Source organism: Coregonus clupeaformis, chromosome 1 (assembly GCF_020615455.1).
Source record: "Coregonus clupeaformis isolate EN_2021a chromosome 1, ASM2061545v1, whole genome shotgun sequence".
In the NCBI taxonomy this organism is placed as follows: domain Eukaryota; kingdom Metazoa; phylum Chordata; class Actinopteri; order Salmoniformes; family Salmonidae; genus Coregonus; species Coregonus clupeaformis.
In genome coordinates this window covers 26351218-26371038 of record NC_059192.1, presented here as the reverse complement: position 1 = coordinate 26371038, position 19821 = coordinate 26351218, and the positions used below count along the sequence as shown (strand labels likewise).

The 19821-nt window shown below is 44.6% G+C and overlaps 1 protein-coding gene across 1 annotated transcript in view; it reads right to left on the bottom strand.

The window, feature by feature from the left end:
- LOC121564272 (LIM and SH3 domain protein 1) overlaps positions 1–19821 on the bottom strand; it is a 40356-nt gene that overhangs the window by 8115 nt on the left and 12420 nt on the right. Inside the window, exons 4-5 of the mRNA XM_041875723.2 lie at positions 18226–18333; positions 14750–14822 (exon numbers count right to left, since the gene is read on the bottom strand). Of these exons, the coding sequence (XP_041731657.1) occupies positions 14750–14822; positions 18226–18333 (181 nt within the window). The remainder of the gene's footprint in view (positions 1–14749; positions 14823–18225; positions 18334–19821) is intronic.

The window sequence follows — 19821 nt, the reverse complement described above, 5'->3', positions numbered from 1 at the left end:
TGTTCGGGCAGGCTTCGGCGTTCATCGTCACCGGCCTTCTAGCCACTGCCGCTACTCATCTCATCATTCCATTTGTTTTGTCTTGTTTATTACACACACCTGGTTTATATCCCCTCATCAGTACCTGTATAAATGTTCCCTCTGCCCCCTTGTCTTTGTGTGTGATTGTTTATTGTGGAGAGTAGTGTATCTCGGTGGAGCTCCTTGTATTTTGTATCGCTGGGATATTTCCACGTGTGCCTTGTATTTTCCAGTGCGCCTGTTTTGCGCACTGGAGTGTTTGACCCGTTACTGCGTAACTCTGTGGTTGCGGAATAAAGCCTGTTATTCTGTGTTTTACCCTCCTGCGCCTGACTCCTTCAACATCACCTCATCACAGAATCACACACCCGTAGACATGGAGTCAGCAGGAGAGGAGCACATGCCGTGCCGAGTCGTGGCACGGGTCAGAGAGCATGCGATGATACTAGCCAGCTTGGGAGAAGTGATGGATCGGGTTCTCCAGGTCGTCCAATGCCTGGAGATGAGAGGACCCAATCTTTCGGGACCAGCTGAGCGACCGGATCCAGCCACCCACACCCCAGCACCCAGAGGGATTCATATATCCTGACCACAGGATTTCGACAGGATAGCTGCCCTCTGCCAGGGATTCCTCCTACAACTGGAGTTATACCTTTCGAACATCAGCCCGGCGCCATCGGAGCGGGAGAAGGTGTCCGCCCTCGTCTCCTGCCTCTCGGGGAAAGCCCTGGAGTGGTTCAACGCGGTCTGGAGTGAAGGAGGAGCCGCATTGGACAACTACGGGGAGTTCACTCGCCTCTTTCAGGCCGTCTTCGATCACCCGCCCGAAGGTATAGAGGCTGGCGAGCGGCTGGTTCACCTGAGGCAGGGGACGAGGACCGCACAGGACTTCGCCCTGGAGTTTCGGACTCTAGCGGCTGGGTCCGGGTTGAACGAGCGGGCCCTCATCGACCACTTCCGGTGCCATCTACGAGAGGACGTCCGAAGGGAGCTAGCCTGCCGGGACACCATGTTGTCCTTCAATTAACTGCTGGAGATGGTCATCCGGTTGGACAATCTGCTGACTGCTCGAGGGGCCTGCCCGTTCCAACTTCCCTCCCACCATGCTAAACCCGGATAGGGAGATGATGGAGATGGGTGGAGCGGCAATCCGGGAGAGCGGAGGACGAAAGCGCCAGTGTCACTCTCGTGGCACGAGAGGACATTCTCCTGCACGCTGTTGTCTGCGTTCTTTTGGGTCTGGAGGCGGCAGGCAGGGCACTCTCGCATCACCCCAGGTATGGAACATCCACACTCGTTCAGAGCCCTCTGTTGCGCACTGTACCCTACACATCCACTTTCCTGATTACACAGTAGCTCCCCAGTGTAAGGCACTGGTCGATTCAGGCGCAGCTAGGAACTTTATGGACAGGTCATTTGCACATAGTCTAGGCATTACATTGGTTCCCCTATCCATTCCACTCCCCAACAGAGTACTTGACAGTCGACCATTAGGGTCCGGGTTTGTTAGGGAAGTTACAGCACCAGTAACTATGGTTACGCACGAGACCCATAGAGAGCAAGTCACCTTTTTTATAATTGAGTCTCCTGATTTCCCTGTTGTGTTAGGTCTTCCCTGGTTAGCACTACACAACCCCACCTTTTCATGGCCGCAGAGGGTTCTCACGGGGTGGTCGCGAGAGTGTCAGGGTAGGTGTCTAAGTGTTTCCGTTGGTGCAACCATGGTGTAAAGTCCAGACACTACCTCCACCGTGCGCATTCCCCCCGAATACCTCGATTTGGCGCACACGTTTTCCAAAACGCAGGCGACCAAATTACCACCTCATCGGGCAGGGGATTCCACGATAAACATCCGGGTAGACGCTGCAACTCCAAGGAGTCATGTGTATACCCTGTCGCAGGCTGAAACGGAGGCGATGGAGACATACGTCTCAGAGTCCCTGCGCCAGGGGTTTTATGTCCCTCCACTTCGTCCGCCTCCTCAAGTTTCTTTTTTTGGAAGAAGAAAGACGGAGGTCTGTGCCCTTGCATTGATTACCGAGCACTGAACAAGGGGACTATACGTTATAGTTATCCTCTACCCCTCATTCCATCTGTGATCGAGTCAATGCATGGGGCGCGCTTCTTCACAAAATTAGATCTCCGGAGTGCGTACAACCTGGTGCGTATCCAAGAGGGGGACGAGTGGAAGACAGCATTTAGCACAACCACGGGGTATTACGAATACCTGGTGATGCAGTACGGTTTGATGAATGCTCTATCAGTCTTCTAGTCCTTTGTGAACAAGGTGTTTCGGGACATGCTTGGTCGCGGTGTAGTCAATGACATTCTGGTGTATTCCGCTACGCACGCCAAGCATGTGTCCCTGATTCGCAAAGTGCTGGCCCGACTGTTGGAACATGACCTTTATGCCAAGGCATTATGTTCCTGTACCCAAGAAAGCAAAGGTAACTGAACTAAATGACTATCGCCCTGTAGCACTCACCTCTGTCATCATGAAGTGCTTTGAGAGACTAGTCAAGGATCATATAACCTCTACCTTACCTGTCACCCTAGACCCACTTCAATTTGCTTACCGCCCCAATAGATCCACAGACGATGCAATCGCCATCACACTGCACACTGCCCTATCCCATCTGGACAAGAGGAATACCTATGTAAGAATGCTGTTCATTGACTATAGCTCAGCATTCAACACCATAGTACCCTCCAAGCTCATCATTAAGCTCAAGGCCCTGGGTCTGAACCCCGCCCTGTGCAACTGGGTCCTGGACTTCCTGATGGGCCGCCCCCAGGTGTTGAAGGTAAGAAACAACATCTCCACTTTGCTGATCCTCAACACTGGGGCCCCACAAGGGTGCATGCTCAGCCCCCTCCTGTACTCCCTGTTCACCCATGACTGCGTGGCCAAGCACGCCTCCAACTCAATCATCATGTTTGCAGACGACACAACAGTAGTAGGCTTGATTACCAACAATGACGAGACCGCCTACAGGGAGGAGGTGAGGTTTCTGGGAGTGTTGTGCCAGGAAAATAACCTCTCACTCAACGTCAACAAATCAAAGAAGATGATCGTAGACTTCAGGAAACAGCAGAGGGTGCACCTCCCTATCCACATCGACGGGACCGCAGTGGGGAAGGTGGAAATCTTCAAGTTCCTTGGCGTACACATCACAGACAAACGGAAATGGTCCACCAACGCAGACAGTGTGGTGAAGAACCTCAGGAGGCTGAAGAAATTTGGCTAGGAACCTAAAACCCTCACAAACTTTTACAGATGCACAATTGAGAGCATCCTGTCGGGCTGTATCACCCCGTGGTACGGCAATTGCACCGCCCGCAACCGCAGGGCTCTCCAGAGGGTGGTGCGGTCTGCCGAACGCATTACCAGGGGCAAACTACCCGCCCTCCATGACACATACAGCACCCGATATCACAGGAAGGCCAAAAAGATCATCAAGGACATCAACCACCCGAGCCACTGCCTGTTCACCCCGCTATCATCCAGAAGGCGAGGTCAGTACAGGTGCATCAATGCTGGGACCGAGAGAATGAAAAACAGCTTCTATCTCAAGGCCATCAGACTGTTAAATAGCCATCACTAGCACATTAGAGGCTGCTGCTGCCTATTGAAATCACTGGCCACTTTAAGAAATGGAACACTAGTCACTTTAATAATGTTTACATATCTTGCACTACTCATCTCATATGTATATACTGCATTCTATTCTATAATATTCTACTGTCTCTTAGTCCATGCCGCTCTGTCATTGCTTGTCCATATATGTACATTTTCTTAAATTCCATTCCTTACTAGTTTTGTGTGTATTGGGTATATATTGTGGAATTGTTAGATATTACTTGTTAGATATTACTGCACTATCGGAGCTAGAAGCACAAGCATTTCGCTACACCCGCTATAACATCTGCTAAACACGTGTATGTGACAAACAAAATTTGATTTGATTTGAAGGCAGAAAAGTGTCTGTTTTTCCAACAGTCTCCTTCCTCGGATACCACATTACCACCTCAGGTGTGGAGATGGCGGGAGATCGCATTTCAGCCGTGCGTAATTGGCCGACTCCAACCATGGTTAAGGAGGTGCAGCGCTTTATTGGCTTTGCCAAGTACTATCGGAGGTTTATCCGGGGCTTTGGAAAGGTCGCAGCTCCCATCACATCTCTGTTGAAGGTTGGGCCGTCCCGGCTCCGCTGGTCTGCTGAGGCTGACAGGGCCTTCAGTAAACTGAGGGTTCTGTTCACCTCAGCCCCGGTACTGGCCCATCCCGATCCATCACTACCGTTCATAGTGGAGGTGGATGCGTCCGAGGTAGGGATAGGCGCTGTCCTATCTCAACGCTCGGGCACGCCACGCAAGCTCCGCCCCTGTTCCTTCTTCTTCAAGAAGCTCAGCCCGGCGGAGCAGAACTGCGACGTTGGTGATTGGGAGCTGTTGGCTGTGTGGAGGCACTGGCTCGAGGGGGCGAAACACCCTTTCCTCGTCTGGACGGACCACCGTAACCTGGAGTACATCCGGGCAGCGAGGAGGCTGAACCCTCGCCAGACCAGGTGGGCCCTATTCTTCACACAGTTTGACTTACACTATACATCCCGGGTACGAAGAACGTGAAGGCAGACACACTGTCACGGCTGTACGACATAGAGGAGAGGCCCATAGGCAACACCCCCATACTCCCGGCCTCCTGTATTGTGGCGCTGGTAGTATGGGTGAAATCCGGAATCTGCCCCTCCGCCTGCCCTGCCGGAAGCTGAGCCCGCAGTTTGTGGAGCCGTTCAAAGTCCTGAGGAGAATAAACGAGGTTACTTATAGGTTACTACTCCCTCCAGATTACCGCATTAACCCTTCATTCCATTTGTCTCTCCTCAGGCCGGTGTTTGTTGGTCCGCTCCAGGAGTCTGAGGTGCGGGAGGTCCCTGCGCCCCCTCTGGACATCGAGGGGGCCCTGGCTTACTCTGTGCGTTCCATCCTGGATTCGAGGCGTCGGGTGGGGGTCCTTCAGTACCTCGTGGAGTGGGAGGGGTACGGTCCGGAGGAGCGGTGCTGGGGATATCCTCGATCCCTCCCAGTTGCGGGATTTTCACCGTCGCCATAGGCTCGCCCTGCTCAGCATCCTCCTGGCTGTCCCCGAGGCCGGTGTCGGCGCGCTGCTGGAGCTGCGCATCAGGGGGGGGGGGGTACTGTCACGACTTCCTCTACTTGTTCGGGCAGGCTTCGGCGTTCATCGTCACCGGCCTTCTAGCCACTGCCGCTCCTCATCTCATCATTCCATTTGTTTTGTCTTGTTTATTACACACACCTGGTTCATATCCCCTCATCAGTACCTGTATAAGTGTTCCCTCTGCCCCCTTGTCTTTATGTGTGATTGTTTATTGTGGAGAGTAGTGGAGCTCGGTGGAGCTCCTTGTATTTTGTATCGCTGGGATATTTCCCCGTGTGGCTTGTGTATTTTCCAGTGCGCCTGTTTTGCGCACTGGAGTGTTTGACGCGTTACTGCGTAACTCTGTGGTTGCGGAATAAAGCCTGTTATTCTGTGTTTTACCCTCCTGCGCCTGACTCCTTCAACATCACCTCATCACAGTCTCCAAACTTTTGACTGGTAGTGTACATTTTACAGACACGGTACACTTGACACTAGTTATCATTTATTTGAAAAACAGTTTCCATTATAATTTGTCGCAATAAAGTTTGACAAAATGAAAATCCACCGAACTAATAAAAATATCTGCCTTTTCCATTAGACTACACGTCACAATATTTTTTTTTGCGACATTGCTTTTGTAGAATAAACCTGGGTGAATGGCAACCAGCCTAGAGACAGAACAGAGACACACGGAACTCTGACATAACCTGGGAAATATGAACAAAATAAACCATACAGTGTATTCGGAAAGTATTCAGAAACCCTCCCTTTTTCCACATTTTGTGACGTTACAGCCTTATTCTAAAATGTATGAAATTATTTTTTTGCCTCCTCAATCTACACAGTTTTTTCTGTTTTTCTGTTTTCTGTATTAAAAATAAAAAACTGAAATACCTTATTTACATAAGTATTCAGACCCTTTACTCAGTACTTTGTTGAAGCACCCTTGGCAGCGATTACAGCCTTGAGTCTTCTTGGGTATGACGCTACAAGCTTGGCACACCTGTATTTGGGGAGTTTCTCCCATTCTTCTCTGCAGATCCTCTCAAGCTCTGTCAGGTTGGATGGGGAGCGTCGCTGCACAGCTATTTTCAGGTCTCTCCAGAGATGTTCGATCGGGTTCAAGTCCGGGCTCTGGCTGTGCCACTCAATTCAGAGACTTGTCCCGAAGCCACTCCTGCGTTGTCTTGGCTGTGTGCTTAGGGTTGTTGTCCTGTTGGAAGGTGAACCTTCACCCCAGTCTGAGGTGCTGAGCACTCTCGAGCAGGTTTTCGTCAACTATCTCGCTGTACTTTGCTACTTTCATCTTTCCCTCAATCCTGATTAGTCTCCCAGTCCCTGCCACTGAAAAACATCCCAACAGCATGATGCTGCCACCACCATACTTCACTGTAGGGATGGTGCCAGCTTTCCTCCAGACGTGACGCTTGGCATTCAGGCCAAAGAGTTCAATCTTGGTTTCATCAGTGCAGAGAATCTTGTTTCTCAAGGTCTGAGAGTCCTTTAGGTGCCTTTTGGCAAACTCCAAGCGGGCTGTCATGTGCCTTTTACTGAGGAGTGGCTTCCTTCTGGACACTCTACCATAAAGGCCTGATTGGTGGAGTGCTGCAGAGATGGTTGTCCTTCTGGAAGGTTCTCCCATCTCCACAGAGGAACACTGGAGTTCTGTCAGAGTGACCATCGGGTTCTTGGTCACCTCCCTGACCAAGGCCCTTTTCCCCCGATTGCTCAGTTTGGCCAGGCAGCCAGCTCTAGGAAGAGTCTTGGTGGTTCCAAACTTCTTCAATTTAAGAATGATGGAGGCCACTGTGTTCTTGGGGACCTTCAATGCTGCAGAGATTTTTTGTTACCTTTCCCCAGATCTGTGCCTTGACACAATCCTGTCTCGAAGCTCTACGGACAATTCCTTCGACCTCATGGCTTGGTTTTTGCTCTGACATGCACTGTCAACTGTGGGACCTTATATAGACAGGTGTGTGCCTTTCCAAATCATGTCCAATCAATTGAATTTACCACAGGTGGACTCCAATCAAGTTGTAGAAACATCTCAAGGATGATCAATGGAAACAGGATGCCCCTGAGCTCAATTTCGAGTATCATAGCAAAGGGTCTTAATACTTATGGAAATAAGGTATTTCTGTTTCACTTTGTCAATATTGGGGTATTGTGTGTAGATTGATGCAGATTTTTATTTATTTAATCCATTTAAGAATAAGGCTGTAACGTAACAAAATGTGGAAAAAGTCAAGGGGTCTGAATAATTTCCGAATGCACTGTACATTGAAACCATACATTGAGATGCACTATGCAGAAATGGCTCCGCCATTTCCTTGTTTGCTAAAACTCGAATAGTTCGCCTAATTTCAGTTTATGTGACAAAACAAGCAAGTATAGTGTAGAGAGTCATTGTACCATCTAAACCACTGTGAAATCTATTTTCCAGAACCAAAAATATTGTAGTTTCAGCTGTTTGAAGGTGGTGTACAAAACCGAAAGTAAAAGACGCAAAAACGAAACTTAAGCACGGGAAGCATAGAAATAGTGCACATAGAACAGATCTTGCGCTTCTTAGACTTGCTTTCAATGAGAATGACAGATTTATAACTGACATTTCTATGTGAATTTGGTCAGGTCACCCAAAACGTTACATATTGCAGCTTTAAATAACCAGACATTTTACCTCATGAGTCTTGCTAACGTTCATGTGCACAATAAACATCGCACCACTCACCACGCACAACTCAGAGGGCAAGAAATGGTAGGCCTAAATGAAAATTTATCATATCAAACATGAAACAGAAATGTCTAAGTAGATAGGTTTCCATCCAATTGGCTACAGATTTTCATGCGAATATTAAAAATTTCTAAAATATGCATTATCTCCACCAGTGGTGTCTTTCCACCCAATGGATTTGTTGCAGATAAAAATCAGTGTGTGATGACGTAGTGCACACAAAATTCCATTTTTTGTTTAAGTTTTCATGTACCGAATAATAATCTAAAATTCTATGTGTTTTCATCGCATTTTCTACTCTACCGAGTTTTGTCACAAAAACTGTTGCGTTGAATAGCAAATGTGCCTACTCTGGTCTTGGCACGTGGGCTCTAACTTTTTAAATTGCAGATACAGTACAGGTAGGCTGTGCTGCTAGGCTAGACTACATGATGCGATTATTATGGATTTGTATTTGTTTTATGGATATTATGGATTTTTATTTGTCAAACGGCAGTCAAGCATCGATCATCATGTCACCAGAATAAGACCCTCAATATTTATTGGAAAGGAGCATAAACTGCATGGTTTCCCGAGTCATAGTGGGAGGACCACACACCGTGTCATCGCGTGACTCCAAGTTGACGTCGATATTATGGTTGTTTATCAATATTTGCGCATAAATGTGTTTCCACCACCATTTCTCGCTAATACATTTTACAGACAAAAAAGATCCCATTATGTCGAAGGAACAAATTATCTGTCGGGCATTTATAAAATTGTACCGGAACTACCTCTTTTCATCACAGCTGTCGTGATTATTTTTTTTATAAGGTATGACTTTACTCGTATTAAAACTGTGGATGGAAACGTAGATATTTTTGCAATAAACGGTCAGGTAAAGTCAGACTCGAGTCCAAGTCATGTAACTCCAGTCCACGAATAGTATTCAAATGACAGATATCACATGACATCGAGGTAACAGTGTTCACGTGTTTCCTCCAGGTGACTTTGAATCTGGTTCAGGAGAAGAAGAAGCGGAGGCTAGGTGTTTTTGGATGGATGACGAGAAGGAGACCTGGCTGACAACTGTTGCACATTTTGGGAGCATGGAGAGGCCAGAGGTACTGTAGCTAGACTAGTAAATTGGGCTAAGGAACAGAAGGTGGGTATTGGAGAAAGGCCATTAGTGCGTGTTCTGCAAGCAGTACATGAAGGCGCGGCATGAGCGCGGTGAACAGATAGACGTGGTTATGGACAGCGAGGAAGAAGGAGAAGAGCCGAGTGCAGTGGGAAGATGTGTGTTGAGGAAAAATGGCGGCAACTACAAAACATATTCTGCTGTCTCTGATCGCTCAGAAATTGAACCTGACGAGAGTGAGGATGAATTACCTGTGGTGCAGGAGGTGTGGTGAAGACCTCAGAGTCCATGCCTCCCCCCGATGGTCATGCAAAGGGATGATTCGGGCCCAGTGGGAGTGACATTTTTGGAAGAAATGGATCCCTGCCTTTTGGCTGATCCATATGTATTCTCAGGCTGGGTAGAAAATAAGTTGGGTAAGTTGTTAAATCGGTGAAGGTAGCTCTAAGTGGACTTCTGAGGATTTTCTGTGTTTCTTCTGTCCAAAGGGAGTGGGTGCTTCACATCACACGACTAGGAACAAGAGCTGTGACTTGCTCTTGGGAGCAGGGCACCTTTGAAAGGAGTGATTATTGGGGTGGCGTTAAGTGTTGAGGTGGAGCAAATAGAACATTTCCTGTGTCTGTGATGCCTGCCGTTTGGTGAGACCCAAAACCGGAGGCGAGCGTGGTGAAACTGAGAAGAGACTGTCTGTCCGTTTTGAAGCATTCTTTACCTAATGAAGTAATGTTAGGATTTGTCGGTTATCCTGTGAAAGCTTTTGTGCCGAACCCACAAGGTGTTTCATATGCTGAGGCAGTGAAGAGAGTAGAGGATGATGGGTCAAGGGTGAGTAGTAGGTCTAGGCCAATACAGAGTGATATGAATTTGTGCTTCAGTAAGGTTGGCTTCTTAGCATTCATTGCCATGGTTATCAACTGTACCGCAGAAATTGAACGTAAATCACAGAAAATAGATGTTGTGGTAGCAGCTGCAGAGAAGTACTTGGGTGTGCGACGTTATACTGCAGACGAGTTACAAGGTGTGTTGAATGAAAGAGTCCCATAGTTCCAGGCCGTCGGCTTGGTGTAGGATCAGTTAGGGTCAAAGTAGTGGAATGGGGTGGTGATTTGTATTTTAAAGAAATAGTGGTATATACAGTGTTGTGTTCGAGACCACCTAAAGCGAGACCAATTCAAGACCAAGACTAGAGCGAACAGAGTCTGAGTGAAGGCCAAGACCGGAACGGGGGCGAGACCGAGTCAAGACCGAGACCGGGAGGGGGACGAGAGGTCCGAGACCGAGTCAAGACCGAGACCAGAAAAATGCAAGTCCAATTCTAGACCATGATTGGGACCCACTGGCTTATTATATCTGAGTGAATGGACTGCTGTCTTTCCATCGGCCCTATGCAGTGGTGTAGTGGTGCCTGGAGAGGTGGGTCCTGTGTGAAGGAAAGGCGCCATGTGTGAAAAATGTTTTCCTATCGATTTTTCAAATTTTCACTCTCAAAATCACACACAAAAAAAAAAAACGTACAAATAATATATGTAAGTCCACAACAATGCTTAAACCACATCAGCAGACCATTTGAGGTCAGGGAAAAAAAAAAAAAAAACAGCGCATGATGACTGAATTGCACATCGCAAATAGCCTACTAACCAAGACTATGGACCAACATTTTTCAATACCTGGTTTGCATACCCATTGTTGCCTTAGTTAGCAATTACTGGTAGATATAAGTTGAAAGTCTTTCCTACCTACCGGCTACCGATGTCATTCTTCTGTGAGCTGCTCCATCCCTTACGAAAAAAATATTGCAGTTAGAGTGCAGTATAACTGCAGTACACTGTAGTTAGAATGTAGTATAACTGCAGTAGACTGCAAATACTGCGTCCAAAATAACACAGTCGACTGCAGTTACTGCACCTTTACTGCAGTTTCAAAACTGCAATCAGCCAACTATCTGCGGCTGGCGCTTTCATCCCGACCGCCTGGAGAAACACAGCCAGATATGAGCCAAGGTCGCCTCCAAGAGCAAAAGACGGGGGTTCTACGACTCCGGCAAGCACCGGTACAAGGGCACCAACCTGGACGGCTTTATCAAGCGATCTATTGATCCATGATTCATGTAATGCAGTGTCGCTGTCCTCGAAGGCTCCCCTGACCAAGACAGCTTATAACTCTACCCCTATTAGAGAAACCACTTATTTTCACTTCAATAAAACACCTGTTGAAGAAATATGAATCTGAATTGTTTGGATTTATCAGTGTATTTCAATAAGACAATAAGAGTTAATTTGTGTATTAACATTACATACCTGGCTTAAATACATTGGTACTTTAAAGGTAGACAGCGATATGACGTAGATGCAGAAAGTAAACCGCATAGTGGGTCAATTTCCGCTGTGAACTGAGGTTTTCTCACACAGGTTTGAATGGGAGATGGCTACAGGTAGTCTTTCATTGGATATTTGGCAAAGAGAACATTAGTTGTAAATACAGTTTTTTTTTGCAATTGATGTACAATTGCAAAAATAGTAGCCCACTTAACTTGACAGAATGAAAATATTGAAAATAACGTTGTATTTGATCTTCTTTTAATGTTGATTAATAAAATGTTGCTGTTTAAAATGTTAAAATTATTAAAACAATAAATGTTTATTGTTGTGTTGGATGTACTGTATTAAAAGCCTACTCTTTGGGTAGACTGGGTACCTGACTGGTTCTACATTCAACAATCAACAATGCTAGCTACATAGGCTGCGTTTAGACAGGCAGCCCAATTCTGATATTTTTTGACCAATCACATGAGATCTTTTCACATTAGCTATTTTTCAGAGCTGATCTGATTGGTCAAAAAATACAAATTAGTGAAACAAAGATCAGAATTGGTCTGCCTGTCTAAATGCAGTCATTGTAGTCCCTCTTGACAACTTAATATTGGCTGGCTCAAGAGTGCAAAGAAAGCTTTCAAGATGGGCTTGATTTGACATTGTTGCATTAACGACAAGTTAGCTTTCTTAAGCAGAAGCAGAGACATTCTGGCACATAGGCTACTTTGAGTATATAAGAAAAACAATGACGACACCGGGACACAAATTCTGAAATATTCAGTGTTTTATTCAATATAATGAATTGGAATGCTTCATTGCAAATTTTTTAATAGAATAATTTACAGTGCATTCGGAAAGTATTCAGACCCCTTCCCTTTTTCCACATTTTGTTACATTAAAGTCTTATTCTAAAATGGATTAAATACATACATCTACACACAATACCCCATAACGAACAAGCAAAAACAGGTTTTTAGAATTGTTTGCAAATGTATTAAAAATAATAAAAATAAATACCTTATTTACATAATTATTCAGACCCTCTGCTATGAGATTCGAAATTGAGCTCAGGTGCATCCTGTTTCCATTGATCATCCTTGATATGTTTCTAAAACTTGAATGGAGTCCACCTGTGGAAAATTCAATTGATTGGACATGATTTGGAAGGAAACACACCTGTCTATATAAGGTCCCACAGTTGACAGTGCATGTCAGAGCAAAAACCAAGCCATGAGGTCGAAGGAATTGTCCGTAGAGCTTCGAGACAGGATTGTGTCGAGGCACAGATCTTGGGAAGGGTACCAAAAAATGTCTGCAGCATTGAAGGTCCCCAAGAACGTAGTGGCATCCATCATTCTTAAATGGAAGAAGTTTGGAACCACCATGACTCTTCCTAGAGCTGGCCGCCCGGACAAACTGAGCAATCAGGGGAGAAGGGCCTTGGTCATGGAGGTGACAAAGAACCCGATGGTCACTCTGACAGAGCTCCAGAGTTCCTCTGTGGAGATGGGAGAACCTTCCAGAAGGACAACCATCTCTGCAGCACTCCACCAATCAGGCCTTTATGCTAGAGTGGCCAGACGGAAGCCACTCCTCAGTAAAAGGCACAAGACAGCCCGCTTGGAGTTTGCCAAAACGCACCTAAAGGACTCTCAGACCATGAGAAACAAGATTCTCTGGTCTGAAGAAACCAAAATTGAACTCTTTGGCCTGAATGCCAAGAGTCACGTCTGGAGGAAACCTGGCACCATCCCTACGGTGAAGTATGGTGGTGGCAGCATCATGCTGTTGGGATGTTTTTAAGCGGCAGGGACTGGGGGACTAGTCAGGATTGAGGGAAGGATGAACGGAGCAAAGTACAGACAGATCCTTGATGAAAACCTGCTCCAGAGCGCTCAGCTCCTCAGACTGGGGTGAAGGATCACCTTCCAACAGGACAATGACCCTAAGCACACAGCCAAGACAACGCAGGAGTGGCTTCGGGACAAGTCTCTGAATTTACTTGAGTGGCCCAGCCAGAGCCCGGACTTGAACCCGATCTAACATCTCTAGAGAGACCTGAAAATAGCTGTGCAGCGACTCTCCCCATCCAACCTGACAGAGATTGAGAGGATCTGCAGAGAACAATGGGAGAAACTCCCCAAATACAGGTGTGCCAAGCTTGTAGCGTCATACCCAAGAAGACTCAAGGCTGTAATCGTTGTCAAAGGTACTTCAACAATGTACTGAGTAAAGGATCTGAATACTTATGTAAATTTATATTTTCATTTTAAATGTTTTATAAATTTGCAAAACAATCTTGCTTTGTCATTATGGGGTATTGTGTGTAGATTGATGAAGGGGAAAAAACACTATAATCCATTTGAGAATAAGGCTGAAACGTAACAACATTTGGAAAAAGTCAAGTGGTCTGAATACTTTCCGAATGCACTGTAAATAATACATATTTCATATTTTCAAAATATTGTACAACATCGTTGTGAATTAGGAAATTATTGAATTCTTAATTTCTGTGAAGTTGCATTGAATATTTTTCGCATGCACAGCGTTCGTATTTTCAACTGCTCTTTTAGGACATCATTGATTGATTACTAATTGCTCATGCCTGTTTCTTCTCAGCCCAAACCAGGTGCTGCTGATTACAGTGTAACTATGGTAACCAGCACAGAAAGACAAGTACTAGTTAGTAGATACAGTATGCTAACAAGTACTAACACGGAAGCCCCCTTGGTTTTAAATTCTATAAATATCTGTCTTAAAATGTACAGTTGTCAACTGGAAGCCGATCTTCAACTTTCCAACTTTATGCAACATTTCAGAATAATTAATTAATACATTTTTGGTAATGACTTGGAAGTATGGCAGCCACCATTCAATTATATACTGTACACTGCCTAATACTATAGTTGCAAGGAAACATAGACATTTAAAACAATTTGTAGTATTAGGGCATCAGGCTGTCCGATAGTGGACTGTGGACTGAGAATGGCAGTGAAAAGCTTTATTAGCTAAATCAATTGACTTTTCTAAAATTGTGAATAACAGACCATATGAGTAAAACATGGTCGGAGACAATACTCAAGTCAAAATGGGCTTTTGGGTTGTTATTTTTCTTTTCTCTTCCCCCCTCCCTCCCTAACTTCCTCCCTACCCTCCCTAACTTCCTCCCTCCCCACCTCCTTCCCTCCCCCTCTCTCTCCCTCCCTCTTTCTTTCTTTCCCTCTCTATATATCCAAATATTTACTTCCAAATGTCTATAAGTTAACTGACATACCCTAAATAGTATTTGAACCCAGCCAGGTCTGTTACAGTATGCTTTTTATAATGTGTGTGTTTGTGTTTGTGTGCGTACGTGTTTGTGTACGTCGCGTGTGCCTGCATGTGTGTGGAGTATTTACCTTGACTGGCATTCACTGGGGGTGGGGCATCACTACTAATTCTGCTCTTCTCAAATTCCTCATGATACTTTATCTGCAAACAGACAGACAGACAGACAGACAGACAGACAGACAGACAGACAGACAGACAGACAGAATGGAGGCATCATACATTGTACTGTAAGAGAGAATACTGCACTTTATAGATAATCCCAGAAGGGGTCACTATGTTGCCAAATTCTGCCCTCAACAACGCAGTAGTGTAGGTTTGGAGGTATTGAGAAAAACAAAGAGGAAATTACATTTCAAAGACAACAATGGTTTAACAATGAATACTTTTGCAACCAAGTTAACCCCTGATCACATAACTTTGGTAGGAGGTTTGCTCTAAAGTTCTAAAAAGAGATCACTTTCCCATCCACAATCATGGGCTAAGAAAATCCTACAATGTTTTCTTTCCTTGTCTCCTTTCCTTCATGACCACTCATCTTAAAGGGCTGGATAGGGTTAGTAGTTCTCATAAACCAGTAGCAAGTGTGCATAGGTCTTATAAACCATTAGCAAGTGTATCTAGTAACCCTTATAGGAGACAAGTGGCAATGAAAGGAAAGGAGACGATCTGTCCGAACTGTGTACAACTACTGGAATGCAGCCATTGAAATTTGAGGATGGAGGAAACAGAGGACTGAATGTCCAGAGGAAGCGAAGTGCAGCCCTGTGTAACCCCTCGTCCTCAGACGACCTGAAGTAAACAAACTAGGGAACTAAACAAACTAATAGGGAGCTTAAGAACGAGAGGAAAAGAGGGATAAAAAATATAGACTGTATGTAAAAGACAGAGAGAAAGACAAGAAAACAGAGAATAGAATAAAGATAGTAACAGCTAGAGGCAGACTGAGGCAAGCATTCAGAAAAAACAAAGAGAGATAAAGGGTTAAGAATGTGAGACAGGCAGAGAGAGGGAAGGACAATGACGAGACAGAAAGACCAGAGAGAGAGAGGACACATCTAGACAGAAACACAGAGAGTAAGAGGAAAGAATGAAAGGAGATATGAAAGGAGAAACATAAACAGACAGAACTAGGGGGGAGTCAGTGGAGGGGAATATGTCAGTCTGACACTTGAAGTCACATTTCAGACATTTCTTAGGGCCCAAGAAGGAGTTGCCCTATATGGTCAAACTCCCTCAGCTATGAGGAGAAAGTGAATGTCCACTCCCTGTTTGCTGCTGTTCCCCAGACATTCTCTCTCTCTCTCTCTCTCTCTCTCTCTCTCTCTCTCTCTCTCTCTCTCTCTCTCTCTCTCTCTCTCTCTCTCTCTCTCTCTCTCTCTCTCTCTCTCTCTCTCTCACTCTCTTTCACTCTCTTTCACTCTCTCTCTCTTTCCCTCTCTTTCTCTCCTTGGAGCAGCACTAGCAGAGTGGAATGAGGACAGATAGTGTTGAATTCTAGCCATGCCTATCTCCATTACACCCCTAGGGAATACTACAGTCTCTAACAGTCTCATTATTTTAGCATTATCTGATCTACAGTACCAGTCAAAAGTTTGGACACACCTACTCATTCCAGGGTTTTTCTTTATTTTTACTATTTCCTACATTGTAGACTAATAGTGAAGACATCAAAACTATGAAATAACATATATGGAATCATGTAGTAACCGAAAAAGTGTTAAACAAATCAAAATATATTTTAGATTTTAGATTCTTCAAAGTAGCCACCCTTTGCCTTGATGACAGCTTTGCACACTCTTGGCATTCTCTCAACCAGCTTCATGAGGAATGCTTTTCCAACCAGATTCATGAGGTAGTCACCTGGAATGCATTTCAATTAACAGGTTTGTGGAATTTATTTCCTTCTTAATGCATTTGAGGCAATCAGTTGTGTTGTGACAAGGTAGGGGTGGTATACAGAAGATAGCCCTATTTGGTAAAAGACCAAGTCCATATTAACAGCTCAAATAATCAAAGAGAAACCCATCATTACTTTAAGACATGAAGGTCAGTCAATCTGGAAAATTTCAAGAACTTTGAAAGTTTCTTCAAGTGCAGTTGCATAAACCATCAAGCGCTATGATGAATCTGGCTCTCATGAGGACCGCCACAGAAAAGGAAGACCCAGAGTTACCTCTGCTGCAGAGAATAAGTTCATTAGAGTTAATTGCGCCTCAGATTGCAGTCCAAATAAATGCTTCACAGAGTTCAAGTAACAGACACATCTCAACTGTTCAGAGGACACTGCGTGAATCAGGCTTTCAAGGTCAAATTGCTGTAAAAAAACCACTACTAAAGGACACCAATAATCAGAAGAGACTTGCTTGGGCCAAGATACACGAGCAATGGACATTAGACCGGTGGAAATCTGTCCTTTGGTCTGATGATTCCAAATTTGAGATTTTTGGTTGCAACCGCCGTGTCTTTGTGAGATGCCGAGTAGCTGAACGGATGATCTCCGCATGTGTGGTTCCCACCGTGAAGCATGGAGGAGGAGGTGTGATGGTGTGGGGATGCTTTGCTTGTGACACTGTCAGTGATTTATTTAGAATTCAAGGCACACTTAACCAGCATAGCTACCATAGCATTCTGCAGTGATACGCCATCCCATCTGGTTTGCGCTTAGTGGGACTATCATTTGTTTTTCAACAGAACAACGGCCCAAAACACACCTCCAGGCTGTGTAAGGGCTATTTGATCCAGAAGGAGAGTGATGGAATGCTGCATCAGATGACCTGGCCTCCACAATCAGCCGACCTCAACCCAATTGAGATGGTTTGGGATGTGTTGGACCACAGAGTGAAGGAAAAGCAGCCAACAAGTGCTCAGCATATGTGGGAACTCCTTCAAGACTTTTGGAAAAGCATTCCTCATGAAGCTGGTTGAGAGAATGCCAAGAGTGTGCAAAGCTGTCATCAAGGCAAAGGGTGGCTACTTTGAAGAATATATAATCTAAAATATATTTTGATTTGTTTAACCATTTTTTGGTTCCTACATGATTCCATATGTGTTATTTCATAGTTTTGATATCTTCACTATTATTCTACAATGTAGAAAATAGTAAAAAATAAATAAAAACCCTTGAATGAGTAGGTGTGTCCAAACTTTTGACTGGTACTGTATGATATAGAGATGGAATGAGATAGATTGAGCCAGTCCATTTTAGAAAATCAGTCTATTAGGTTGGTCGGTCACGAGAAAATGTGCTTATGTTTGCTGATTGAAAGAGGATAAGGGAGAGCACAAAACAGTACAGCCTGCAAAGAAGGACTGCAGTTTTGTACGTAGCACCAGTAGCAATGTAGCTGGTCCCAGATCTGTAAATGTATAAAGTGTAAACAGATGTGGGACCAGGCTAGTAGCAATGATCTTTGGAGCTCAAATGTTTTGGTCCAAAGTGAGAAGAGGGGAAGATAGGGAAGTGGGTGTAGTTTATTAGGAATGGTGATTCGATACTCGTTAAGTTCTGTTTTTGAAAATGTAGATATAGCGTGAGTAGACTTACGTTGCTGATCTGGTCTTGTGTTTTCTTCACTCTCTGCATCTCCGGTGTGTCGGCCACCACGCTGAAGCCTTTCCCCTTGTTCTTCTCAAACTCCTCTTTGTACAGCGCCTGGCACACGCAAACGCATGTACGCACACACACACACAAACACACACATACACAGGTTTACATAAAACCTCACATACTAACAACATTTCTTCATTTGCTGTATGTCATACAGTCACAGAAACATATGAACACATGACACATAAGCCATTACACTTCAGTAGAAGGGCTGAAATCGAAATACTGTACTACAATTATAACATTAATGATGACGATAGTGTTGATTGGGCAATGCATGCATGTTAAATATACTTTTTCCTCGTCTATTCTCCGTGAACCCTCCATATTCCAGAACGAAATTGCGCACATCCACGAAGAACTACATTCCCTAAATGCTCACCACGATGCCTAGATCCGTTCACCAGTTTTCTTTCACGAAGATAGGTTTTAAAATGAGCATTCTGCCATAGACAACTATTGAACAGACATTAAAGAAATCCAACAAAGTTGTCAATAGTGACACTCGAATCACAGAGAAAGATTAATTATGACTGTCACGACTTCCGCCGAGGCTGCCTCCCCTCCTTGTTCGGGCAGGCTTCGGCGTTCGTCGTCACCGGCTTACTAGCCACTGCCGCTCCATTATTCATCATTCCATTTGTCTTGTCTTGTCAATCACACACACATGGTTCTTATCCCCTCATATGTAAAATTTAGGGCAGGGGTGCTCATTTTAATTTCCTGTCTTTTTTGGCTATTGCCAAATATGTCACATAAAAATGTTTTTGAAGTTTTTGTATTTAATTGACCTACTGTTTTTGGTGAACACAGGAAATACTGCAAATGCCTTTTCGAAGTTTGTTGTGAGAGTCTCAATACATTTTGCAGTTATTTTAAACTCAGAAATAATGTCACCCTCCTACACAGTACAGTAAGTAGCTTACCACACATAGACGAGCAGTTCATTAGAGTACCTAAACTTAGCACTTAAATAGCCACAGGTCTATGAGGTTTGCTGAGCACGCAAAGTTGCCATCAACTCAATCCAGTCACCATTCACAAAAATAAAAATAAAAGCTGATAAAAAAGACATGTGGAGAAGACGTTTCCCCAACAAACTGTCACTCTCACAACTTATAGGCAGCTAATGTTACTTTGCTTGCCAATCCGTAACTCCCTAAGCTTGTTACTTTGTGGAAATACAAGTCTTTCTCTTGCATAGAGCAGCAGTGGCCCCTACAGTGTGGCCTGGTGTAACATGAGAATGTTACTTGTTGCAAAAACATGATTTTGAAATCACCAGAACAGACTATTTGCAAGCTTACTTTATCGGGTACAGATAAAGAACAGCCAAGTAAACAAGACAGAAATACTTGGAGCTTTCTGTGTGCAGTGGACAATGTCAGCCTATGTTTATAGCCTTACTAGTCTGATGCATTCAACACCATTCATGGGTGATTATGACAGATTAAGGTTTAATAATAGTTTCAATAATTGCTGTTTATGCTAAATAATAAGAGTTGACGACAATGGGCAAGAGTCCTAACTAAC